The sequence below is a fragment of the Clytia hemisphaerica genome, unplaced genomic scaffold (assembly GCF_902728285.1).
Source record: "Clytia hemisphaerica strain Z4C2 unplaced genomic scaffold, Clytia hemisphaerica genome assembly, whole genome shotgun sequence".
In the NCBI taxonomy this organism is placed as follows: Eukaryota; Metazoa; Cnidaria; class Hydrozoa; order Leptothecata; family Clytiidae; genus Clytia; species Clytia hemisphaerica.
In genome coordinates this window covers 217,711-244,410 of record NW_027104377.1, presented here as the reverse complement: position 1 = coordinate 244,410, position 26,700 = coordinate 217,711, and the positions used below count along the sequence as shown (strand labels likewise).

Genomic DNA, 26,700 nt, shown 5'->3' with positions numbered 1-26,700 from the left:
GGTATACTCCAGAACAATCAGTCCAGCTTGCACACAACGTTGTTTCAACGTTCATCTAACGTTATATGGACGTTGGGAACGTGAGATAAACGTTTAAATAACGTTGTGTGCCAACTGGGAGTAAACCACCATCCTGCATTTTGTAGTTATGAGCATTTCCTCGCGGTACTATCACGATCTCTTGCTGAAAAGACTCAATGATCGTGAAGAATGAATTGCGTATGGGGTAGCGAATTAGGTAGGGATAACTCTGGAGAATATTCACCAATGTTCACTCGATAACTGCTTTCTTCATCTCCGATGAAAAACTTCTTGTAATAAGCATGATGCTTTACTTGAGATGCATCTTTCAAAACCACCAAAAGTTCTGTGTCTTCACTTTTGGTGAGTCGATGAACTAATTCGTTGCCAGCCCAAAAAGATCTTCTGTAATCTCCGAACCCGTTATTGAATTCTTGCCAATATTTGTTGAAAATGTCTTCTCCAGCGTTGTGTTGAATGACTGTTCATCCTCCCCCATGAAGTTTCATGTTACAAAAAACGTATCGAAAGTCATTGTTTGTCTTGTTGTCTACAGCAACAACATTTGCGATTTCGTAGATCCCAGACTCCTTGCCACCGCTTTCATGTACCTCTGAACAATCTTTAGCATAAGAGGAAAACTACCTTTAAATTGTGCTCCAATTCGATGTTCAGTTTCTTGACAGGGAAGTCTTTCAAAAAAGAGAAGGTCGGTTATATTTACACTGAAGCGAGCAGAAGGAGAGAAACGACTTTCACTTTCACCAGCATAAATACTACATTTGAAATCGTCTTCTCCGAATTTTTGAAAGTTGAACGAAGAACATCGAAGTTGTTGACATTGGCTGAAACATTGTTGATATGTCTTGATGCCAGATTTTATAACGGGGTCTGTTTAAAGGCTTAAATATCTGTTGTTTATCTTCCGTAATAAAAAGTCATCTTTTCCTCGGGAATCTGCCTTTAGACCTTCGGAATGTTGAAAAAACAGCAAACAGTGAAATAACAAGAAACACATCCTCAGGTGAAGACTCAAGGTCATAACTGAAGTATTATTATAATGAAATTAGTTGTTTTTTTTGGAAAAATAAAGAAATTTTCATCAATAATGTATCGGAGCACCGTAGTCTGATCAATAATAGACATACTTTGACATTTTATACGTGATCCGTTTTCCTCAAGTTGACCGCCTAAAATCGTCTCAATGAAATGAAATTTTGACACATTTCACTCCGTAGTTACGTGCTTGTTCGAAAATGAAATCAAATTTTAAATCTAAGACATTTGAAACAAAATGCGAATTTATTTAACAGATTTAGGCTTTCCAGTCAGTTGTCAATCATAATTTACTTCGGTATGACTATCAAATGGAATAGATTATTTTTTGTCTAGCTTCCCAACCAAAATGCCTGAATATAACTTTGTTTTTCGTCCAATTGACAGAAATTTGTTTTAATTTTAAACTCTGTCGAGAGGTTTCTATTAAAGAGATTAAATGTTGTCTCACTCCCAAGTAAAATTTATGTCTAGTAACCAAAATTCCCCCCCCAAAAAAAGAATGTTTGAAATTACGATAGCACGAACAAAAAAGCCATACATCTTGCCATAAATGGGAATATTTCATTAAGAACATCGACATCTGCTAGAAATATGGTTCCTATAGATAAAGATTCATTTTTTGAGCTGAAAAAACTTTCAAGAGAATCTGCTTCAGCTATCATTTACCTACGATGATACACTGGATTTAATACAAATCATTTCATCCAAGACACAAAACCGTCGACCTCTGCAGTAGTTCGTAGTAATACACCTTTCCCGTAATTCAAGCTTCTCTGAAAAAGCCCGGAAAAAACACACTCCACCCTTGAATGCAAAATTGTAAGGGGGGGGTAAACAAACGCATTTTTTGCTGTTGAGCGTTTAAGGAAAGTAGGATTTCATCTTCTTGATACCGATCCTTTTTTCAAGAAAATATTTTCAGGGTATAATATCACGAATAGCAATATACTATAAACACATACTACAACGACCATGTTTTTCAAGTCCTTCAGAGAATTTAAAACGTTTTTGACGGTTTTTCCGTCTACAAACTGTATAATTATTAAGGTTTTCGAGGTTTGGAGATTATGTCAAAAGTTTCCAAAGTTTACATGGTCCGGTATTCAACCCTATTAAAATCAACGTGAACCAAATAAGCTAAGACAAATGAAAAATGTGAGATCATATACTAACCTCGCTCTGTATCTTCCCTTGCCAGGTAACGAATACTTGTAATGGATGGATGTCCCTGTCCGATAATTATCCCGTTTTAAAGAACAGTTTCCCGATCGGATTGTGGTGTAGGCTTGCGCAGTGGCATTCCACTTTTCGAACTGCAGCAACAAGAAACAATGATCGTGTTGAGCAAGACGCTTTCCATCAGGACTGATACGACAATCAACGGAACACTTGACTGACATATACGCATCAGATTTTTCGACATACATATCATTGGTAGCTATTTTGAGTTCAAAATTTCCAGCGATGCGACGAGAGCTCATGAAATAGCCTTTTGGAACCCAAAATTGCTTATCTTCCTGAAGGAAAATCAAAACAAACCATATAATAGATTAATTCAATGATATAGCGACCGCTAGAAGAAACTAATATTTGAAGTTCTTGCAAATCGGATGTTTGCATAGTGGTCGAGGACAAAGAACTTAAACTGGCTTCAGCACTTATGAAAGCTACACAGAGAAAAAAACATCATGCCATAAAATGTAAAGTGAGAAAAGATAACATACAGGACAATATTGTCCACTACAACTTTGGTGAATCTCATCTGGGATAACGTTTTCGGTGAAAAGGTCGTAAAAATGGCCAGGGATAGCTGCGTGACCAGGTGGACATTTTAAACAGCTGGTCATTTTACCATTCGAATATTTCCCAATCTCACATTTTCGACATTGGATTGCTTTTGGATTGGACACATCCAAATAATTTCCTGATAGACATTCGCATGGTCTGGTTGGAGTCAGCTTTGGTTCTGTTGTGGCGTTCCGTTTACATTTACCTTTGTGAGAAAGTAGAGAAGAATGTAGACGTGAATTTCAGCAAATTGAATTTTTGGTAGATAAAAAACTATGTAATACTGCTGTAACAGTTTGCTACTTGTAGCTTAACCAATCATTGTGCCATGGTCACATAGAGACGTGCAGTTAGGTTACAGGACACGGTTAGGACTGAAATCGTCTTTAAGCGTTACCAAAAATTCGGAATTGTTGCAATAAAAGTATATTTCTAAAATTTACAATTGGCACATATCAGCTGGAAATATTATATGGTATATTAAAAAATCTAGAAACACATTCATGAAAATTATGTAACAGTTACTTTTCGGCTCATTTTACGTCGGAAATTATTGACGTAATTACTGTCTCTATTTTCGCCTCTCAAAATTTTGACACAGCGGTCTGACAGCATCTGCAGCGAAGTTTCAAAAAGATCATTTTACCCTATTCAAGCCACCCTTCTCTCTAGACAGCTCAAATTTTGCCCATAGGAATTTGTCAATCAAAAAAGTGCCAGTGTAACAGAAGCCGATAAGGTACTTTTAACTTACAGAACACACTCCTGTCTCACAACAGAGATAAAAGTTGCTATCTAAATCCCAATGCGGATAGAAATTCTATTGTTCTCAGTGCAAAAAAATCAAAACAAGCTAGATGCTGAATGGACATACCTGATGAAGAAAGTTAGATAGCAATGCGAGGAGAAAAAAATCAGTCATAAAATATAGCGTTTAGCCAAAATGCATAACGCAATAAATTCATCATTGATTGTTGATGGGGGGAGAGGGAAGGGTTGTAGGGAAAAAATAAATAGAAAGTTCTGGTCGCAAAAATCAGTTTTATTGACAATTGAATCATGCTTGATGGTGAGCATTGTTATCAATTATGTTTTTGTGTAAAATACATAGAAATACAAGGAAAAAATCCAATGAAAATCTGCAAAAACGGCGGTTTCCGGCATTTTCAACCGGAAAAAAATTTTTCTCAAAAATCGAACTCGCATCTTTCTACAAAAAATAAGAAAAAAATAATTTCAAGAAATACTGTCTTTCAGGCGAAAATAGGTTGTTCCGGCGATTTTTAAATAGTTCCAGCTTCAACAAGCAACATGCTGAATGGACCTACCTAATGATTAACATCAGATGAAAATAAGAAAAAAGTGACCATAATTGTACAAAAATTCAGAATGGAAAAATAAAGCTTGTGTGTTGAATAATGTAAAATGGTAAAAAGGAATTCCCCCAAATACGAAAATCACTTAAACCATTCAGGCCCAAAAAACCTTTTAAGTTGTTTTTGGCCCAAATTTTCCCAAAAAAAATTTCCTTAAAAATCTGGCTCCGTCACATTTTGGGCATTGCCATTTTGCATCATTGTGCAAAAAATCTGAAAAAAATTATGAGTCAACATTGAGAAAAGCTATATTTTCTTATTTGGTTAAAGGGAATTTCCCCAAAATACGAAAATCCGTCTTTTAAGGCGAATAAGAATTTTCCAGGAAAAACCACTTCAGCCATTCTTGCCCTCCATCTTTGTACAAAAAATCAGAAAAAAGTAATGACAGGATTTTGCACAAAGTCCAAAAAACCCTATATTTTTAAGCAGTTTTTGGCCCAAATTTGCCGAAATATAATTTTTTTCGAAAATCGGGCTCCGTCACATTTTAGGCATTGCCATTTTGCATTATTGTGGAAAAAATCAGAAAAAAATAATGAGTCAACTTTGAGAAAAGCTATATTTTCTTATTTGGTTAAAGGGAATTTCCCCAAAATACGAAAATCCGTTTTTTAAGGCGAATAAGAATTTTCCGGGAAAAACCACTTCAGCCATTCTTTAGAGAATCTTGCCCTTCATCTTTGTACAAAAAATCAGAAAAAAGTAATAACAGGATTTTGCACAAAGTCCAAAAAACCCTATTTTTAGGCAGTTTTTGGCCCAAATTTGCCCAAATTTGCCCAAATAATTTTTTCTCAAAAATCGGGCTCCGTAACGTTCTGGGAATTGCCATTTTGCATCATTGTGCAAAAAATCAGAAAAGACTAATGAGCCAATCCTGAGAAAAGCTGGTAACATGGGTTAATTTATAGAACCTCCACCGGGGTACCCGGAGGTAGGTCCAAAAAGTGGGAATGGTTTTGGAGTGCGGTTTTTTACATTGAATTTCGAATGGGGATGAAATCAAAGTCGATTTCCCAGTTGGGCGGGCATTGTAAGGCATTGTAAGGCGGGATGGGGGCCTCACCGGGTCTGTGACGTAGGGGTGTCAGAACGTTATCACAGAAGCAGTGTCTACAAAATTCTTAAATTCTGAAAGCGAAAGATAAACTCACCTTCTAACACGACACTGCGTTTCCTGTAATACACATCAGTAGTCGTGTTAAGTTGACATTTTTCGATCGGCTCAAATTTGGAATAATAATCTTTATATTGACATTGAAGTAATTCAGAACATTTTGTTTCTCCAAAACTGGAATGTAAATTTTCGGGACATTGTTTACATGAAGATTGTCCTTTTAGCTCTTGGAAATGATTGATGGGACATAGAGCGCATTCCACGGAACCTTCTTTGCTTGAAAAGGAGCCTGGATTACATGGAGCACATGGCGATATTTTGTAATCAACGCCAACCTATAAAGGTGAAAAAAATTCATTTCAAACAACCAAACAAAGCGTCACTTCATATAAACCAAAAAAGCCAGCTAGCTAGACATGGTGATTCCACTGATGAAAAGTCATTATTAAAGGTTTTGTTTTTAAATAAGAGTAATATCGTTTGCTTACTCATCAATTTTAATTTACAAGCTTTTTGATATTGAATTGACACGGATGTGGAGCAAGATTGATCAGAAAGAGGAAAAGAAAACCATTTTTTTGCTTACATTAGCACAATATAACAATAGACAGACACTGTCCCGATATGAAACATGTGTGAAATGGGAACACTTATGTAAAAATAAAACTTTTAAGGCCTTATTGTTTATAGCTATGTATTTATACAAAAAATCGCTCGAGCTATCCCTGTAATCACCGTACGTTCCCATTTTTTCGTTGGTGAGAATACTCAAGGTTAAAGGTTAAACGTTGCATTTCAAGTGGTTTAACATCAGAAGTTCTTCAGGATAAAATAAATGTAGCAGGAGCGAAGCATTTGGAAAACTTTACATATCAAGAAAAACACGATTTTATCCTGTACATTCCAAATTTCATAAAATTCCAAAATCACAGATTTCATACTCCTTTACAATTTAGTTCACCAAGTTGTTTAGCTTGTGTTAACAAACGTTCGAATTTCAAAACATTCGAATAGCGCACTGTTGTCGCCATAGATTTCTGTAAAGTCCGAAGGGCTAGATGGCGTGCTTTAAGCTCTTCCAAGCAAAACAAGTGATACTTTTATGGACCTACCTGGTTATGCATTTAACACATAATTAATATATACGTGAGCGTGACCATTAAACAATCATTCAGAAGACAAATAGTGACGATCTATTAAAATTAGTCGTTTGTTTCTTATAAAAAAAATCAGATTCATTGACAATCGAATCATGATTGATGGTGGGAATTGCTATCAATGATGTTTTTTTATGAGAAAAAACAAAGAAATTTTAGGAAAAAGCCCAGTGAAAATCTGCAAAAACGGCGATTTCCGGCATATTTCCGACATTTTCGACCGGAAAAAAAATTTTCTCAAAAAATACTGGAGAAGTGGGACGTGGGACGGTGGGACGCTCAGGTGGGACGCTCGAGTGGGACGCTCAGGTGGGACGCTCAAGTGGGACGGTAGTGGGACGGTAGTGGGACGCTAAAGTGGGACGGTAGTGGGACGCTAAGGTGGGACGGTAGTGGGACGCTAAGGTGGGACGGTAGTGGGACGCTAAGGTGGGACGGTAGTGGGACGCTCAAGTGGGACGGTAGTGGGACGCTCTTTTATATGTATTTTGTCTTTTTCTTTTTATAATACAGTGAAGAGGGACAGGTCAAGTACTTATAAACAATACACAGATCGATCGAAATGTTTTTGACTTTTTTCATAGTGAATGGATTATAAAATAATAACATAATCAATTTGATCGAAGCTACAAAGACACAAAAAGCTAGTCAGTCAGATAAATCAATTTCTGGCTCCTCCTCTTGGCTCTTTTTGTGTAATTCAATTGTGTAATTTACAGAGCAATTTCAACAATTCTAACGCTCTTTTTAGCCTAGAGGCTAAATGTCTAAATCTGCGAGAACTGATTTTAAAGAGTATCATATAAAAAATGAACATTCCAATCACAGGGATTTCCCCAGAGACAAGATGTTTACTTTTCAGAGCACTTCCAAATTGTTTGTTGTTATAAGATTATTGGGTTAACCTTTTGGACCCGAATGCCGTACATATACGTCCTTGAGACGTTCCGAATGCCGTACATATACGCAATTTGATAGGCATGTCTTTCTCTTATCTGATATTCCGCTGGCGGATTGGCAGCCGCCCACGCTAAAGCTCTAAAGGGAGCGGGCCAATTTCCCATCGGAGAGGAATGATAGTCGGCCTTTGATGTGCCGCACCCTCAGTCGGGTTCAACTGTCCTTACCCGTATAGCTTGAGAAAAATGATGCTCAACCCGACAAGCCCCTAAAATGAGTGCTGCGCCGGCAGTCAAAAACTAATTTTTTATAGTTTTGGCGCCTCAATAATAAACTAATTACGAATTCAAGGAGGGGAAGTGATGGAGGCACTTTCATGTATAGATACTGGTTGTTTTTGGTTAATTTTGCTGGATTTCTTTTGCAATTTGAATTTCTTTATACCTTTTTGTCATTACTTTTAGTATATAGTGTATTTTCTGTAATGTGCACCAACTTAGAACTTTAGAAGAGTGTTTTTACACACAGAAAAGAAGATTGTTTTTGTTTCTTTTTGTTATACTGATATTTTCTCAAAGGCAAAATCAAAGAACTTAACGAAACTATATTAGGTAAGTCTATTATACCTTTTTCAGTTACTTTCTTGTTGGTATAATCTTGTACTGCCCTCAAATTGGCTTTTGACCGCCAGACGACTGACAACAGTCAAAGTCTCTAGCAGCGGTACAAACATGTCCAAAACAGACAAATTTATCATAAAAAAGATACAAATATGGCTTAATATCAACCAGTATATCTTGGTTAATTTCTGCAGAAGTACTTTGTATCATATTTAAGTTTTTTGATTAAACTTAACTTTATGTGCCATCCCCGCCCAGCCAGGCCATTTTGCAATTTTTTACACATTGAAAATCCACTTTTGAAGTCCTGAAAACAATGAAGGTAAGTGTAATCTTTATCTACTGTGTCCAGGCAAGTAGAAATTAGCAAGAAATTCATGTTTTAAGTTGCAATTATATATAAATTAAGCTAAACTAGGGTTTGTTTATGTTTGTTTATACATGACTTGCACCAGATTTGTTATTTTTTTCAGAGAAGCATCCGATTTCGCATCTGGTGCTAGCTTGCGGCGATTGATCGTTTCCAAGCTCCATATAAATTTTCAAACGCGGTCTCGCAAAATTCCGTAATGTAAACCTTCCAGATGTTGAAAATTTTCCCGACCTTCAGAGCTTTAGCGTGTCGGATGAAAATTTCACCATCTGGGTGCCAGATAAGTCTTTCTCGCGCCATATCTTTAATTGGCTTGCTTTCTGATCGTTGAAAAATAAAGAAAAAGAAAGTAGAGAGTCTAAGCTTTCCGTTGATATATAATGATGTAATGTTATGATCACGGTGTGAGTCAGCACTTTTCAAATAAAAACACTGATTCAAGATGGCAGACGGAAAAACACTGATTTTGGAGAAAAGTGAACAATGTTTGAAAAGCCCTTGTGACCAGTAGAATTGTTTTTGGATGCTAATTTTTGGTATATGGCTTCATGAGTAAGTATATATTGATAAAATAGTAAAGAAAGATTTTATAATTAACTTTCCCCCACTTTTTTTTGCATAGAAAGTGAAAAATGCCAAAAAAGTGACATTGTCGAAAAATGAGGAAAAAAGCATTGGTGTATGTAAAGCTACCATTTAAGTTAGAATACTTTAATTGAACTTGTACCCAACCTAAAAGCTGCAAAACTTAATTAGCTTTTCAGGAATAGTTTACTTTTTGCCAAAAGATTTCTAGTTCTTGAGTTATGGCAAATTTCCCAAACCCCGCGTTTTCTCAAAAAAAGTTGCGCGCAGACAGCGTGAAAATATAAAAAACAGCGCGCTGGAAAGGTTAAAAGGGTTATAGAATTATAAAAGGCCTAATTTGTCATTTGTCTTTTACTTTGATGTTCAATAAATAATGAATACTGATAGATGTGGTTTCCTTACCTTTTAAAATTAGCAAAGTCCTAGTGAAGGTCATTTTTTTTCGAAATACGTTATCGCAGACTTACAGTAGTGTTCTATAAATTACTAGCCAAACCAAAAGAAAAGGAGCCAGAAATTGATTTCACATTTTTCATTAAATAATTATAAAGACAAAAAGACAATATTCTAATAAAAGAGCGTCCCACTTGAACGTCCCACTACCGTCCCACTCATGCTGAGGGGAAAGCCCTTTATTACAATTAGAATGTTTTCTTTTCATTCGAATTTAAAATCGTGTTTCTGGGGAAACCCCTCTGATTCGAATGATTACTTTGTTATTCTCAATAAATATAAACTCTTCGAAATATAGTCAGGCTGCTGCTGGACCACTTTTGTAAAAACCTTAAGGGCTACTTATACTACACAATATATTGACGAACAATATTCGATAATATGGTTTGCGGACCGTAATGTACGAAGTAAACAACTGGTACTCTATTATAAAAAGGAATTTTCTTTCTGTAAACAATCCCCCTTTATTGTTGGAATATTGCAAATCGAGCTGACAATATATTGCGGACACCTTTTCAATATATTGTCGACATTCAGCAATACATCATCAATATATTGCCTGACAATATATTGTGTAGTGTATGTAGCCCTTTAGTGTGAAGAATCTAAAACCTATTGAAACCTGTTATATATGATTAAAGGGGGTAAAAAAGTTTTACTGGCCATTAGGTTTTCCCAGATTTAGCCTAGACAAAGTTGCAAATTTTCCAACACTTTCAATCCTTAAATAATAAAATTGTTCTATAAATTAGACAATATGAGCCTGAAGATAAGGAGCCAGAAATTGATTACACATTTTCCGGTGTTTATTTCTGACTCGCACGCATATTGCTTGGTAGCTTTTCGATCAAACATCCAATTTGAATATTATTATTATTCGTTTATCATCCACTATATGATAAAAAAAATCAATATATATATTTTGGCCGAAATCCTGTGTAGGTTGAAAACTGAAGAACAGATCATGTATATGTGTTTTGTGAAAGTATTCATTTACTCATATTGAGTTCTTTTTTACTCGTACATAATTATCAGAGAAGCAAAAATACAAAAGCCTTACGAGAGAGCGTCCCACTACCGTCCCACCTTAGCGTCCCACTACAGTCCCACCTGAGCGTCCCACTACCGTCCCACCTTAGCGTCCCACTACCGTCCCACCTTAGCGTCCCACTACCGTCCCACCTTAGCGTCCCCTACCGTCCCACCGAGCGTCCCACTACCGTCCCACCTACCGTAGCGTCCCACTACCGTCCCACCTTACGTCCCACTACCGTCCCACCTTAGCGTCCCACCTGAGCGTCCCACTCGAGCGTCCCACCTGAGCGTCCCACCGTCCCAAGTCCACCTTCTCCAGTATGCCAAAAAATCGAGCTCTGTCATTTTTTTAGCATTGCGAATACGCATCTTCAAAAAACTAAAAATGAAAATTCGAGAAAATGTCAAAAAACCGGTTTTTCCGGTATATTTCCGGCATTTTCGGCCGGAAAAAAATGTTTTTCGAAAATCGGGCTCCTTCATATTTTAGGTATTGTCATTTTGCATCAGTGTGCAAAATTTCATAAAAAAATATAAAGTACAGCTTGAGAAATTGAAGAAATACTGTCTTTCCGGCGAAAGTAGGTTGTTCCGGCAATTTTTTAATAGTTCGGGATTCAAAAATCAATTTTATTGAAAATTGAAACATGCTGGATGGTGGGCATTGCTATTAATAATGTTTTTGAATGAAAAAACAACCAATTATAAGGAAAAAGTCTAATGAAAATCCAGAAAAACGGTGATTTCCGGCATATTTCCGGCATTTTCGGCCGGAAAAAATTTTTTCTCAAAAAATTGGGCATTGTTAATACGCATCTTTGAGCAAAAAATCAGAAAAAACTAATGATGAAATCTCGAGAAAATGTCAAAAAACCGGTTTTTCCGGCGTTTTTTCGAAAATCAGGCTCCGTCACATTTTGGGCATTGCCATTTTGCATCTTTGTGCTAAAAATCCGAAAAAACTAATGAGCCAATCTCGAGAAAAGCTGGTAACAGACGGACGGACGGACGGACGGACGGACGAACAAAGGTTAATTTATAGGACCTCCAGGTAGGTCCAAAAATCAGCTTAAGTGACAAATGAAGCATGCTTGATGGTGATGCACTGATGATAATAATATAATAATTACATCCAAAAATTGTATGAAAAAAAAAGGAAATAATATAAGGACTAAGTCCAATGAAAATTTTCCGCTAATCCACCATCGCAATATCAGTCAAAACAATGTCAATCAAAGTCCAACTCTGACGCAAGTAGGTAACCATTGAGACAAGGTACACTTATTTGCAGTAACCAGTACCATGCTTTTCCATCCAGCAAACAAAAAATGATGTTCACTAAGTTAATATTTAGTTGAATAATTTCTTCCTTGTTTAAGTCTAGACTTGTTTTTTGATATTGCCCAACTTATGGGGCGTTTAATTTTATTGTTTTCGAGATCTGTTAACCTTATTTGGAGATTGATCTATTATGACACAAGGGAGACTTATTGTCATGCAAATGAAGCACATTCTTTCTCACTGCAAATGAAATTTAGATAATAAATAGGGAACCTTTGAATGTTTTAACATCAGTTTTCACTAATTCAGTAAGTGATTCAGCTGTTATCAAAATGGTTAGAATTGTGCTGCTTGTGGTATTTCTTGCCATTGCTTCTGGTAAGTTCATACGACCTTTGTAATAATTTGACATTTTAAACGGATACAATCTCATAAATCATTCTCAATCCTAATTATCTGACGAGTACACGTTTTGTTTATAAGAACACTTTTATAAAAACACGAGCCTGAAAACTGATCAAAATCTGAGAACAAATTAAGAACAATCTGAGCCTCAGATTTCGAAATTACTAAAAAAGTACTGATTTTAACAGATTTAAAGTTGAAACGCATTTTTAAGAACATCGTAAGAGCATTTATAAGACTTAAAATTTCAAAAAAAAATTAAGAACCAACTCAGCCTGACCAAAAATTTATTGCAGCTCTTATAAAAAAACGTGTATTAAAATTAGATATTTTTGGACATTTTCGTTCTGAAATGTGACAATTATTCAAGTCATCAAACGTCAATTTATAAGCAATCCAGTGGGGGGGGGCACGCAGTTACTACAAGACATGATGTGTAGTAAGTGCTTTTTCAACACTTTTTTTCAGGACCACCACCCTTTGCAGTTACTACACTTTGGTAGTAACTGTTTTCAGAAAAGATTTCCAGGTACCACCCCTGTTTTTGAGTGATATCATCAAAAACATGCTCGAAATTACCCTAAATTGCGATTATTTTTCAACCTAAAGCCATTTTTGTGCTAGATTTTCTTTTAATTTACTTGGTTAACAGCTGTTGAGAACATTTTAATGATAATTAGGGAAAGCATAATTTCAAAGTTGGGTCTGAGAAAAATTTCAAATTTTTTTTCGTCCATTTATAACAAAAATACTTTTTTTAACAAAGAATTTTTTGAAAGTTCTTTAAAAAGAATTAAAATATAAGCACTCACTACACCAAAAGTGCTAGTTTTAGTGTTTGGCACCACCCCAAAACAGCAGTTACTACACTGAGTAGTAACTGTTTTCATAACTTCTGAATACAGTACCACCAAGGTAGTAAGTGTCATACTGTCTTGTAGTAACTGCGTGCCCCCCCCCTGAGCAATCTTTTAATATATGATTGAACACGTTAAAGGTATTCTTTGGTATAAGTTTTACCTTTCACGAAAAATAATTTCTTATTTTGAAGCTTATGAATTGGGAAAACAGTTCAAATCTTCAAGATCATTATTTTTTGGCTTAATTTTTTAGATATACAAGGAAGAGTACTAGAAAAACGTATTATCCATGGAACCGAGGCTAAACCAGGTGCATGGCCATGGATGGTCTACGTGTTAACACAAAATCCAAATAAAACCTGTGGTGGTACCATCCTTTCAAACAATTGGGTAAATTTAATTAAGGATTTCCCATGCAAATATAACTTATGCAACCATTATATAAGGGTTGTGATTTCAATTCCTACTTTTCTTTCTTTACGAAAAGAAAGTCTGATATAACCAAAACAAAAGTACGTATACAAAGTATGTAGAAATCTAAATCCAAAAATGGATGCCTCTATTAAAAACATCTTTTTCTGACAACAAAACCCGGTATTTATATCAAAATCCACTGATCCACAACAACGTATTTCCATAGATTATGACTTCGAGCCATTGCATCGATGAAAACCCGACATTGATCGCCGTAGTAGCGGGCGCACATACAATGAACGGAACTATGGAATCGTCACAACAAATACGAAGGGCTATAAGACACATATTGCACCCAAACTACAGGAGAAGTGATCTTTATGCTGATATTGCCTTGATCGAAATATATAAACCTTTCTGGTTCAATGATCGAGTTAACAAAGCATCGCTTCCAGGATTTAACGATTACCCACCTGTTGGCACGTGGTGTTATACTGCTGGTGAGATATTATTTTTTTTGGAGACTCCAATTTTACATCCCCTTTTCACAGATCCGGTAGGATTTTTTTAGCAAGCGGGGGTAAAAACATCGGACCAAAACTCAACGGAAATTGATATTCCCATGTTTTTTTTATGGTTGGGGATTTGAATTCCAGTGTTTTAGAGTCACAAAACTCAGTTGGGATGGATTAATAACACAATATTTTACAGTAATGAATTGCTTATCAGATTATTTTTAGCAGGGACAAAAAATAGAGTGTAATTTTCCACAGGGTACGATATTTTGGCCGAATTTTCTAGTGGGAAGGGGTCACAGTGGGTTTGTGAGAAGGTGGTGTAATTTGCTTGTATAGGGTTAGTACGTGTCAGTTAGTCAGAGTTCATATTTAAACGTATATTTTTATTACTTCAATATTACAGGTTCTATTACTTGACAGTTATTTTTACAAATGCTTCCTAGATAGAAGAGACAGTGACGGAAATTTTGGAGAATATAATTTTCTCGGGTGTAATTTACCGAACTTTTTAATTATTTTCCTTTTCGTGTTTTTATCTTGGTTTCTTACATAGGTCGGTTTATAACTCACTTATTTAGGAATTCTTTTTTTTATTAAATCGCAAAGAGCACTCATCTGAATTTCTTTTAAAAACCTAAAATTTAAACGCATTCATAAGAATCGGGTTTGCCATTTTGGTTTAGTTTCAAATTCAACAGTTATTAGGGCCAAAGGAGAATATTGAAACTGTCGCAGAAACTAGTGTGCAATTAAAACTCATTTTGAAGGAGGGGGGTCGATGCCGGGAGTATACTCTTCTCACACTCCTTATCAAAATAAAATGAGAAAAATACCTTTTATCAATTGGTATATTTTTTTTTATTTTTTTTTACTCTGAAAGGCTGGGGATACACGCAATACGACCCAAAAACCGACTGATAAATTACAACAAGCACGACTCCCTATTGGGAGTCGACGATGTCGAACACATCTTAGCAGGGTTTGGTGTCCAAGGAAAAGCAAGCGTATGTCAAGGTGATTCTGGAGGTCCACTGATGTGTAAGGCCGCTTCAGGTCATTGGATTGTAGAAGGGGTATTGAGTTGGGTCCCTAAATGGCGGTCACAGTGTAAAGCGGTTTCACACGGAACCAGTATTTGAACGGGCAACAATATGTTCCAATATAATTTTAGATTATTTTCTTCCTTCGATATTGAAACGAAAAAAAGCTATGAATACTTAAACCTAATTCTGTCATAATTATTTTTTGGTATTTTGGTTCGCATCAATTTTGATAGTATTTTCACCCGATCCTTCATGCCCCTTTTTTGATCTAAGAAACTTCATATTTTTGCCTCTCAAAACTTATTGTAAGGTGATACGATAGTTCAAAGCACACCTTGAATTTTACTAAGATTTTCGGTAACCTCGTCAAGATTTTCGGTAGATATTTTAGTTACCATTTTTGTAGACCCCTAGGCTTCTGCTCAAAATCACAAGGCAAAATAAGTAACGTCGATGGGCACTATTTGTCCAAACGCGGTATGTCGTAAGCTTAAAAATTCTAATTAAAACCCAAAAATTATTGACTGAAATTATTTGCACAAATGGGAGACATCGTTGAACCTCGTTAATGGGTGGGCGAGAGACAACTTAGTCGGGATCCAATTCCTTCATCTATTGCTTTTCTTTTAGGATTATTTTTTATATATATTATTATCGAATGAAGTTGATGTGTTTTTTCAATCTAATAGTTTCACGCCGTGGAGACGATCATCAGTTGGAAAAAAATTTAAAAAAATAGAGTTCGTTTTAAATGTTACGAATTTATATAGAATTTTTGAGAATTTCTGTATACTTTCTTGAAACTTTGAATTTCGCTAATTTTGCTTTAATCGGAAAAGTTTACGAGACAATTTTAGCGTTAGCGAGTTTCCATTTCTGCTAAAATAAATCTCGCTAAAACACGCCGAATTACATATTTCTATGGTGGTATAGTGCCTTGATACATTTTTTCATGGAAGGGTTCATTGCAAAGAAATGCTAGAAAACGAATCCAGTCAATAATGTAATACGAGTATTCGCTAAAATTTATCCACACGAAATTTTTTGAAATCGTGATTCGCTAAATAATCCAAAAACAATCAAGATTTTCTGACTCGCTAATATACAGTAGAGCGTCGTTTAAAAATAGTTTTTCGTTGGCGGTGGCTTTCAATATAATCGAATAATAGAGCGTATGGAATAGTAGAACGTCGATTTAGAGGGTTTCACCTGTATTGAAGGATCGCCTACTGTACAACCATAACTACAGGGAGGGCGTCAAAAAATATTAATCTTCTCAGTAGAAGACTAGCAAACTAGTCTGTTAATTAATCATGTCAGAGGGCGGGAAGATAAAGGCGGCGGGCGTTTGCTAGAATAGGAGCTGCGTAGGAGAACGAGCAAAAGTTGGTGAGAGGCTGCTGATTAACAGACTAGAACATTCTGCCACGGCTTCATTTTGGAGGTTTCGAGAACGGAGGAGTGCTTTCCTAAATTTTGGAGGGAGACAAGCCGACAGACCACTTTGTTTTGAATTTTAGGTGGTAAAAGGATGAGCCACTTTTCAAGTTTTGAAACTTTTACGTCGTAGTTGTTTTTGTTATTCATACATTCTTAGAAAGGTAAGTATTTGCAATTTAGCTTCAGTTTTCTACAATCATCAAAAGTGTACAAGGATTATTCAGTTTTCCCTATGCAGGTTGGTGGTATATGTTGTGCTTTCAGGGCTTTTCGCTAGCCTCTTGCATTCAAGGTAAGAAATATTTTTTCTATTTTGGTGTCACCTAAATACTTTTGCTTTTTTATTTTAGTACTTACAGACTACTTGTTAAGGAACTTGATTACTCTAGTCTCATTGTGGCTAAGTGAACCCCTCCAACACTCTTTTTTATGAATACAACAATAACACTAACCAGGCAGGAACTCTGCTCAAAAGTACCCAGCAATATAACCTTTTAGAAAAAATTTTGAAACTATTTTTAGAATAATAACATATCATAATAATCAATAATTCGGTCACTTTTAATATACCTAAAACAGGTTTTCAAGCCGTACCAAAAATTTTACTCTTTAACATAATATGCAGTTGACTAAAATTTTGGTATGGTTTGAAAGCCATTTTTAGGTTATCGTGAGAATAAACAGCGTTTCCTGGTTAGTTTAAAGAAACACCAAAGATTCTCCCTCTTATCACTCTCAATGTCATTTCTGCCAGGCCTCTTCAACAGACTCACTGCTACAAAAAACAAGCTGTCCTGACTATGTCAGCATGTAACGTACGTACCAGCCAAGCACAGGAAAATTACACGTATACGCATAGAAAATTAAATGGATACACCTTTTGCTAGTTAAGATGTCACTAAAACTCCAACCTCAAAACAGTGACGCATTGGTGCATAATTATTATTATATATAAGTGTATTATTATAATTAAGTATTTCAGTCTGTCATTAAAAATGTAACATCTGACATGCACAAATTTAATTTGTGAAAAATTGAAATTTGCAGAATTTAGTGCTGTAATAAGATAGCTCTGATAGAAAATCCAGAATTTATATGGTGACAGAAAAGTTTTTGGGTACACGTATTCATAATTTTACAATTTTTCCGACAATAGACATTGGAAGTCAAAAACCCATAAGAAAACTAAACCTACAAAATAAGTATTTTCAGCAGTCAAGCCCTAGGGGTCTGTTTATACGTACCGGCCAATTTAGAAGATGAAAGTCAACTCAATTATACTCGAGCTTAGCTCACACGGTCCGTAAAAAACAAACCAAGCACGTAAGCAACGTAAACTTTGCATTCTGTCTCAAATGGTTAATATGTATCACTGGTAAATTTTAATCAAAAGCTCCAGAAGTTCTGAGCTCCAGCATAAGGACAATGTGTAATTTACAGACTTTAAAGCACCGAATATTTTGTAAAAAAGTACCAATTATCCATATCTACCACAGGTTAAAATTTCACTTGAGAATATTGAGATTTTAAAGGGGTCCTCGACCCAACCCCAGGTGTCCCCCCTACTAAACAAGCCGGAATGCTGATTAGACCTACCAGATAATCAAAGTTACATGAACACATAACATCGTGACATATTATAAGAAAAAATGATTAAAAAAATTGTTAAAACTGGTTTTCCGGCATATTTCTAGCAATTCCGGCCGGCCCGACAGCAAGATATTTTTTTGAAAATCGGGCTCCCTTACATTTTAGGTATTGCCAATTTGCACCAATGTGCAAAATTTCATGACAAATAGACAAGTACAATCTAAATAAGTTTGTGTTTATCGACCCAGTGATATTCATATTGGAAATTTATCGTGGCTTGGATCACAAGATTTACGTTTGGCTACGATTCGAGAGATTCTTCTCCCATCATCGGACAATGTGGAGGATGTTTTACCCACTATTTGTACTAATAAACAAGTACAACTCGAGAAAATAGACAAGTACAACACGAGCAAATCAAGAAAAAATCGTTTTCCGGCAATTCTCTGCTGTTCTGGCAATTTTTAGAAAGTTCCGACTACCAGAATCAGTTTCTTTGAAAATTGAACCATGCTTAATCGTGGGAATTCTTACAAAAATATTACAATGAGGTAAATACAGTCGCTATCATATTGTTTTCTGACCAGCCACCAGAACCGTTGGAAAACCAACGGATCCGGCGAGACTCGAACTCACAACCATGCCATTCGCGGGCATTTGCTCTACCATTGTGCCACGGGTCCATGTGGAACCCGATGACTCAATTGCCACTCGGTAGAGATGGAAGTGAATTCTTGTCTACTGACTGGTCAGAGACGATGAATTGGGAGAAATCTACCGAGTAGCAATTGAGTCATCGGGTTCCACATGGACCCGTGGCACAATGGTCGCCGGATCCGTTGGTTTTCCAACGGTTCTGGTGGCTGGTCAGAAAACAATATGAGAGCGACTGTATTTACCTCATTGTAATACATAAGGGCAATATTCATGATTACAAAAATATGTTTTTGTTTGAAAAACTAAAGATAACAAACATATAATACGAAAAAATTCAATAAAAATCTGCATAAACAGCGATTCCCTGCATATTCCCATTATTTTCGGCCGGAAAAATTTTTTCTCAGAAATCGAACTCGGTCATATTCAGGCATTGCTATTTACATCTTTGTACAAAAATTCAGAATAAACTATAATGATAAATCTGTAGAAAATGCCGAAAAACATGTTTTTCCGGCACATTTCCGAAATCTTTGGCCGGAAACTTTTTTTCTCAAAAAATCAGGCACATTTTAGGTATTGCTTTTTGGCATCAGTGTGCAAAATTTCATGAAAAAAAATATAAAGAAAAACTCGAGAGATTTATAAAAACCTTCCAGCGATAATCGGCTGTTCCGGCGACTTTTAGAAAGTTCCAGCTATAAAAATCAGTTTAAGTGACAAATGAAGCATGCTTGATGGTGATGCACTGTTATCAATAATGTTTTTGTATGAAAAAATTGTACGAAAAAAACAAAGAAATTATATACACAATTAAATAATAACTAGCAAGTAGCGGTCGCTAAGAATGCCCCACAGAGCTTCCTTTCGAAATATCTCTACAACACCTGACCCTGCAGATGATCTGGAGTTTTTACAACGTCGGCTAAAGATTTCTTCCTGTGTATTTTACCGAACCAGTTCTATATTCGTGATATTATGCTGTACACCCCCACAAAATACATGTACCCTCTAGGTCCCGAAGGTCCAGAGGTCCATCCTTTGTTTACTTTCTAATAACTAATTACCGAAAGATATATTGCCTTCAATCAAGAGTTATTGATTTGATTCTTATAAAGTAGATGCTTATAATAAAAATAGATAGGCTCATCTTTTTCATCATCCTTTGTTTAATTTCTAATAAATGATTACCGAAAGATATATTGCCTTCAATCAAGAGTTATTGATTTGATTCTTATAAAGTAGATGCTTATAATAAAAATAAATATGCTAATCTTTTTCGTCATACTTTGTTTACTTTGTAAGAACTAATTACCGAAAGGTATATGGCCTTCAATCAGAAGTTATTGATTTAATTCTTATAAAGTAGATGCTTATAATAACAAGTGATACTTTTGTGGACCTACCTGGTTATCAAATTAATCAGTGAACATTGAAACAATGAAACACATAAGACGATAACGGTCAAAATACAAAAAAAATAAAGAAAAATGAAAGCATATCTATTGAGAGAAACTATGAACACTATTGAAAAAGATTTTCGAAAAAGAAATAAAAAAGCTATTAAACGCTTTTCTTTATAAAAACAACCCACTATCAGAAAAATGCACAGCTCAATAAATAAAGTTTCCAGAAAACTCAAACCATCGCGCTCTAAAGTGACATTTTCTTTGTTTAGAAAAAATAATAATAAAATAATGATTTTGCTAAGAACATTGATCTATGCTTATAAATAGTGATTCTTACAGATAAAGATTCGTTTTTCAGCCAAAATAATAATAAGTGTTTCTAGAAAACTCAAACCATTGACCTCCACTAATAAGAATAATAATATGGCTAAGAACATTGATGTATGCTTATTAAAAGTGATTCTTATAGATAAACATGCGTTTTTTGAGGCAACAAATTTTTTTTGCAAAAATCTGCTTGAGCCATCTTTTACCTATGATGTTACCCTACTTTCATGGAAAAAATCAGAAAAAATTAATGAACCAATTTTTCACAAAGTCCAAAAAACCTGTTTTTTAGCTGTTTTTTGGCCTAAATTTGCCCCAAAATTTTTTTTTTCGAAAATCGGGCTCCGTCACATTTTGGCCACTATTATTTTGCACCTTTGTACCAAAAATCAAAAAATTCCAATGATTCAATCCTCAGAAAAGTTAGTAACAGACGAACGGACGAACGGACGGACGAACACAGGTTAATTTATAGGACCTCCACCCCACCGGGGTAGGTCCAAAAAAGTGAATATCGCAAAAAATATTGCTGCTATTGTTTTCCAAAACCTGCGAAGCTTCTTTATTGGTCAAGCACTAAAATTCTATAGTAATGTCACATGACCTAGGTAGGATTTCTCACCTAACCCAGCCAAAGCACGAAATCTAGCCTTTTGGGCTTTATTAATCTATTGTTGACGCCCAGAATTGAAAAGCAAGATGGTGGACTAAAACTAGACACGCTTTTTTTTATAATGGAAAGCTCGATCCAGTCAACTAGTTAGATATCAGTGATGAAAATGAAGAAGAAGGAACGAATCTCACCAATGAAATGTGTCGAACGAATGCAGCATCTACGGTGGAGGTTTTTAGTCTCGAGAAACATCGAGTGTTGAATTTCAACTCAATTTTCGTTGGTCCCTGTAATAAAATTAGCTAATTTGATAGAAATTTTCATACTAGCAAACCCCGGAAATTTTAAGTAAGAGGTATTTCACACATAAGGCGAGATCAATTTAATTTGTTGTTCTGCGGGTCCGACCGATCCTATTTTTACTAAAATCAAAAAAATAATAATATTGAATTTCCACTACAATATATTTTACACACTAGTTATTTGTAAGAATCAAATTTGAAAAAAGCTGAAAATTAATTCAAGAAATTGAAAAATTTAGAAAATCAAGCATTCCATACACTAAGATTTTATTATGATCTTCATCGAAGATAAAAAAAGTGCATTTTCGGTACTTTACCAACCCTGATAAATGAAAAATTTATTCTTATTTCACCGACCGACCGACCCATATTTTGCAAACGATCTGCCCGTAGAAAAACAAATTAATGTGATGTGATTTTAAATTGATAAAAAAACTTTTAAGTTGTACCTTGTTAAGAACCATTTCAAACTTGGTCCAATGAAATTGCGTATCGGCATAAAGCACCACTTTACCGTTAACTAAGACACGAAAACCACGGACACAACTCGATCCGGATCGACACTCCATCCCATCAACTTTATAATCGAAAGAGATTTTATTTTGACCATCAGGGAATTGAAAGTTTCGTTGTATAGACATGATGGGAGCATTAAGACAAGTGAATAAGTCGGAAAATAAACCTCCTGTTTTGTTGGATCGGATTTGTTGAGTTGTGAGGTAGGAACCATCACCTGAAAAAGAAAGAAGCATTGACCAATAAACAAATATGAAAGATATTTCTCAAAAGATAGGTGGTTTGGAAATTTCCCAAAAGAACTCCTTTTTCTTTAAATATTCCAGTCCAATTGTAATTTAGATTGACAACAGAGTTTATAATTGTGGCAATGGAAGTGATTCTCACTATCGAAGCGAAATGAACGTCTCAAAATTCGATCAAATTCTGTCGACTTTGTACTTGGAATATTGCCCATAGTAAAGATAGATCAAAATCAATTGACTGAATCAATATAAAATCAACTCAAGATTATGAGCAGATTCAAATATAGTTCAATTTGCTTGGCTAATAGAATTTCAACCATCGAATGGGAATTATGTTGATTTATTGGCATAATAACGAAATTCGATTGGTTAATAATACAATGCAATATTTGATCATCTCGTCAATTTAAAGGGGGTCAAAAATAAAAGTTCTCCCGTTTTCGTTACAGGTTTGTAAACAAAATTTCAGGATATTCGGATGTATCAAGATTATTTGTTATCCAAATTTTCTTCCCAAAAACAAAAAAATAGTCTGTTCAGGCAGATGACTAGACTAGTAAACTAGTCGGTTATTACTTATAACCTTATAATAAAACTGTCAATCAAATAATGTAAACACTAATTAAATATTCAGCGCGCGTGAGAGAAAGGAAAATAAATTCAGAAAAGAGACGCAACTTCACCCCTTCGATATTCTTTTTATTTAGAGCTTGATTTTTTGTATATGGGTCTGTTTTCAACGACTAGTTTACTAGTCTAGAAGATGACATTTCTCAATCATTCATCTAACGCTTTATGAACGTTACGGATGTTAGATGAATGTTTAAATGACGTGTTTGCTGGAGTTTTACCTGAAGCTCTCCATTCATTTCGGCAATTCACACGGCTCCCAAACGCCGAACATTGGGTGTCCACGCCATAAGCAAGTCCAGGAACTCCTTTTGATTTTGTTGTATTCCAATCACTCCAATCATCAATCAGTTCTCCGCCATGACTGTAATATCCTTTAGCACAAGGTGTGCATTTTGTTGAATTTTTCGATTGCAAACCATGGCCTGCTTGACAGAAACATGGTAGATTCTCGATCGGTTTTGGATAGTCGATGCTGCCTTTCGCTTTCAAATCACTACGAGAAAAAGTGAAAAATTTATTACTCACGTTCAGTGATCTAGAATCTGTTTATGTTTGTTCGTCTTCTTTATGACAGCCTAGAGACTACAAAAATGGTCGCAGATATAATTATGATCATAATATTTGGCACAAGTAGTTTTTGAGTGCTTTAACTTGGAAATGTTGGAAAGGAGAGTTTTAACCAGAGACTTGACGACTTAGGATCTGAGGGTCCAAAAGTTTGTGAATGGTCCGACTAGGCTGAAAATATAGTCTGAAAGCCATTATACCCCTACCAAATCGGAATATTCAATTAAAATAAAGCAAAAAAGCCTGAAAATATCATTCTTGACCGAACTTTAAATTCTTCAAAACGCAAGAATACCCAGAAACGCCAACATATTCTGACCACCATTGTAGCTGAAGTTTGGCAAACTTGTTTTTCTTTCTTTCTCATTTCTGGTACTTCTTCGCCAAAATGAGAAAACTCTAGGGGTAACCTAGGAATCAGTATTGCTGCAATCGGGTCTTAGAATATTTGGAAAAGTCTTAGCCTGGAGTGAAGTCAAGGACGACTGTACATAAAGAAAATGAGATTCTTATATAAACAAACAATATTTGTGATGGAGATTTTGATCAGGTCAGATAAAAAAGACAGCATTCAAGACTCTCAATCTATCAATCCTGGGAATGCGGAACCAGATTTATCTTATAACAGCGGCACCTACCTTATTACACGAATATTACTAAGCAAGTATTCAACGGCCTTGAAATTGCTTTTTCAAGGAAACTACGGCTGGTTTTAACTTTTTTCAATTTGTGTTAATAAAATGACTAGTAATATTCGTGTAATAAGGTAAATTCTTTACATCTAATCTTGAAGCAAACCAACCTTAACCCTTTATCACTTGCCTTATGTCTAGCCTCCTCCGGGCAAAATTTCAAAAAAAGTCAAAATCGTCCAGATTTTATGAAATTAAAACACAATAAAATAGTGTAGAATTGAATGGCAAGATTGTTTTTGTTTGAGTCTTCTACATCAGTAGTTCGTAGATCTGTGTACTCGGTCCTATAGCAATATGACCACAAGTCTGTTCTAAATTCAAACCAGGCTACCCCACTCCGGTCTAATTAGCCAGCTCCTCTCTGGACCTGAGGAACAAAAATTAAGCATTCCTGTTTGTTAAGCCTCACTTACCAATTTGTACGCATGTAATAAACAATTTTCTTTTGCTGTGTTTCAGGATCACAAGCAGTAATAAATTCTCCAAAATTGTCCTCAGTACATGGTGATAAAGTGTAAATTACTGGCAAAAGTAATAAAATACATGTGCATAATTTTGCAAGATGGCCGGCTGCCATTTTACGTTTAAGCTCTACTTAAATTTAACATTCACATAGATTTATCAAGTCTTATATTAAGTAACTCAAGCATTTTCTACTTGCATATAATATCGTCATTGAAAATAAAAAAGTAAAGCATTTTTGAGGTTTTTTCCTATATATTTATTTTATCATTTGGAGAGAAAATTTTATAATATAGTAAAGATTTTGATGCACGATAACAGTATATTGGGACGCTTGGCGACGGTATTAGAGCCCAGACTTCCTTTGTTTATGGAACCAAATTTGGAATGTAGAATTTCGACGAAATTTACCAGAATTAGTTCTCGCCAAAAGTAAACTATTATTTGCCAAAATAAGATCTCGAAACATTTAAATTTTCTTACAATTTTTACTCCTCGCCAAAATTAGTTTCCTTAAAGGTAAATCGAGTTTCTTCAAGCGCTCGCTCTTGCTGAAGAAGGTATACCCAACTTAAGAAGAAAGGACATTTTCCATATAAACCAAACGTCGCGGATACTTCGAAATCTAAGTATTTGGAAATAATTAATTCAATAAAAAAACTTCTTAACTATTCCATTTGACAAATATTTCCATAAGAAATATACTATAAGGTACCGAAATGTAGGGGGTCTGAATAAAAAGGGAGGGGGATCCGAAATCTTTTCAAAATACAATAAACGTGGGGACCGTAAATTGTACCTCTAAAAAACCTCCAGAATAAGGCAATTATAAACTAAAACCAGGCTATTTAGAGCAATTCAGCTTGTGATATAGTTAAAATATTTTCAAAAATTAAATAACCGGGGGGGGGGGGAGGGGGCCGAAAATTTTGCGAAAATTAAACAGCAGATGAAAGTACTGCGGTCTTATCTTGAATGCGTATATCACCTCAAACGTGACATTTTCTTTAATGCAATGACGTCATAGGGCTGACCACTGTTTATCAGATAGGAGGAAATAATTGTCAAAACTTGCAATTACTGTATAACGTTTATGACGTTTTTTAACGCTTTTAACATCCTGCAATCAATCAAACAATCAATCAATAATCAATCAATCAATAATCAATAATCAATAATCAATAATCAATAATCAATCAATCAATCAATCAATCAATCAATCAATCAATCAATCAATCAATCAATCAATCAATCAAGCAATCAAGCAATCAATCAATCAATCAATCAATCAATCAATCAATCAATCAATCAATCAATCAATCAATCAATCAATCAATCAATCAATCAATCAATCAATCAATCAATCAATCAATCAATCAATCAATCAATCAATCAATCAATCAATCAATCAATCATCAATCAATCAATCGTTGAAAAGTTGTCCTTATAAAAAATAAAGATTTATCTACATACTCTCGCGTACCTAGCTAATAGCCGGGGGGTTTGGAAAAAATCTCAAAACTTAATAATCAGGGGGTTGGTGGAACTGGTGTGTCCTGGGTGGAAAATTTTCGAAAAGGAGGCTAATACAGCAGAATTAGGGCAAAAGAGGGAACTTTCAAAAAAAATTTCAAAGATCAATAAGCGGCGGGGGGGGTGGAATAACAATGTCCATGGTGGAAAATTTTTGAAAGATTAATTAGCGGCCCCCCGGCTATTAAGTACCCGAGAGTGCACACCTAGGAAACAGCTCATCACAGTGGCAACAACAAAAAAGTGGCAAAAATAATACCTCAAAATTTTTTTGTCACAAATCTTTGTTTGTGTTAATGTTGTTTTTTGTCATTGACAATAATGAAAACATTGACACGTAAAATTATGACAAATTTAGCATAGTGAATCAACGTGCGTAAAGAAATACACGTTTTTTATTCTATTTATTTTATTTTATTGTTATTAAGTCTTCGCTGGCCAAAGTATTGAAAACAAATTTATGAACATCTTTAGGCTTTGAGGAATCTAGGAAAATGGGCAAAACTATTCACAAAATGGTGAAAATTAGAACATTTTTAGGCTAAGAACTCTTCGAAGGCTACAAGAATTTTGATGAACGCAAGAATCCGATATCATCAAGTTTAAGAAAGTCAAAAGAGAAAGCTCTGTCATTCTTTTAGTTTCAACGTCGGTGCAAAAATTCTCAAACCTCTTTTATTAGTAAAGAAAGAAGAGAATT

At 35.2% G+C, this 26,700-nt stretch overlaps 2 protein-coding genes across 2 annotated transcripts in view; one reads left to right on the top strand and one right to left on the bottom strand.

Annotated features, from left to right (window-relative positions):
• The window catches only part of LOC136818872 (endosome/lysosome-associated apoptosis and autophagy regulator family member 2-like), a 32,194-nt gene extending 7,559 nt beyond the window's left edge, over positions 1-24,635 (bottom strand). Inside the window, exons 1-7 of the mRNA XM_067075097.1 lie at positions 24,419-24,635; positions 22,962-23,236; positions 21,799-22,082; positions 21,239-21,334; positions 5,402-5,699; positions 2,805-3,073; positions 2,254-2,597 (exon numbers count right to left, since the gene is read on the bottom strand). Coding sequence (XP_066931198.1) covers positions 2,254-2,597; positions 2,805-3,073; positions 5,402-5,699; positions 21,239-21,334; positions 21,799-22,082; positions 22,962-23,236; positions 24,419-24,582 — 1,730 coding nt within the window. The 5' untranslated portion in view covers positions 24,583-24,635. The remainder of the gene's footprint in view (positions 1-2,253; positions 2,598-2,804; positions 3,074-5,401; positions 5,700-21,238; positions 21,335-21,798; positions 22,083-22,961; positions 23,237-24,418) is intronic.
• Positions 11,954-15,195, top strand: LOC136818886 (chymotrypsinogen B-like). Its single transcript, XM_067075117.1, has 4 exons — positions 11,954-12,149; positions 13,290-13,426; positions 13,677-13,950; positions 14,849-15,195. Exons 1-4 carry the CDS (start codon positions 12,104-12,106, stop codon positions 14,884-14,886), a joined length of 495 nt encoding a protein of 164 aa, XP_066931218.1. The 5' UTR covers positions 11,954-12,103; the 3' UTR covers positions 14,887-15,195.
• Positions 24,636-26,700: the final 2,065 nt, after the last annotated feature.

What these genes read in the sequence shown, in the direction of transcription:
- LOC136818886 (XM_067075117.1), top strand. Translation starts at nt 12,104, where the DNA reads ATGGTTAGAATTGTGCTGCTTGTGGTATTTCTTGCCATTGCTTCTG. An exon ending in CCATCCTTTCAAACAATTGG is followed by an intron (nt 13,427 to 13,676) that starts GTAAATTTAATT and finishes GTATTTCCATAG; the next exon opens with ATTATGACTTCGAGCCATTG. An exon ending in CACGTGGTGTTATACTGCTG is followed by an intron (nt 13,951 to 14,848) that starts GTGAGATATTAT and finishes TTACTCTGAAAG; the next exon opens with GCTGGGGATACACGCAATAC.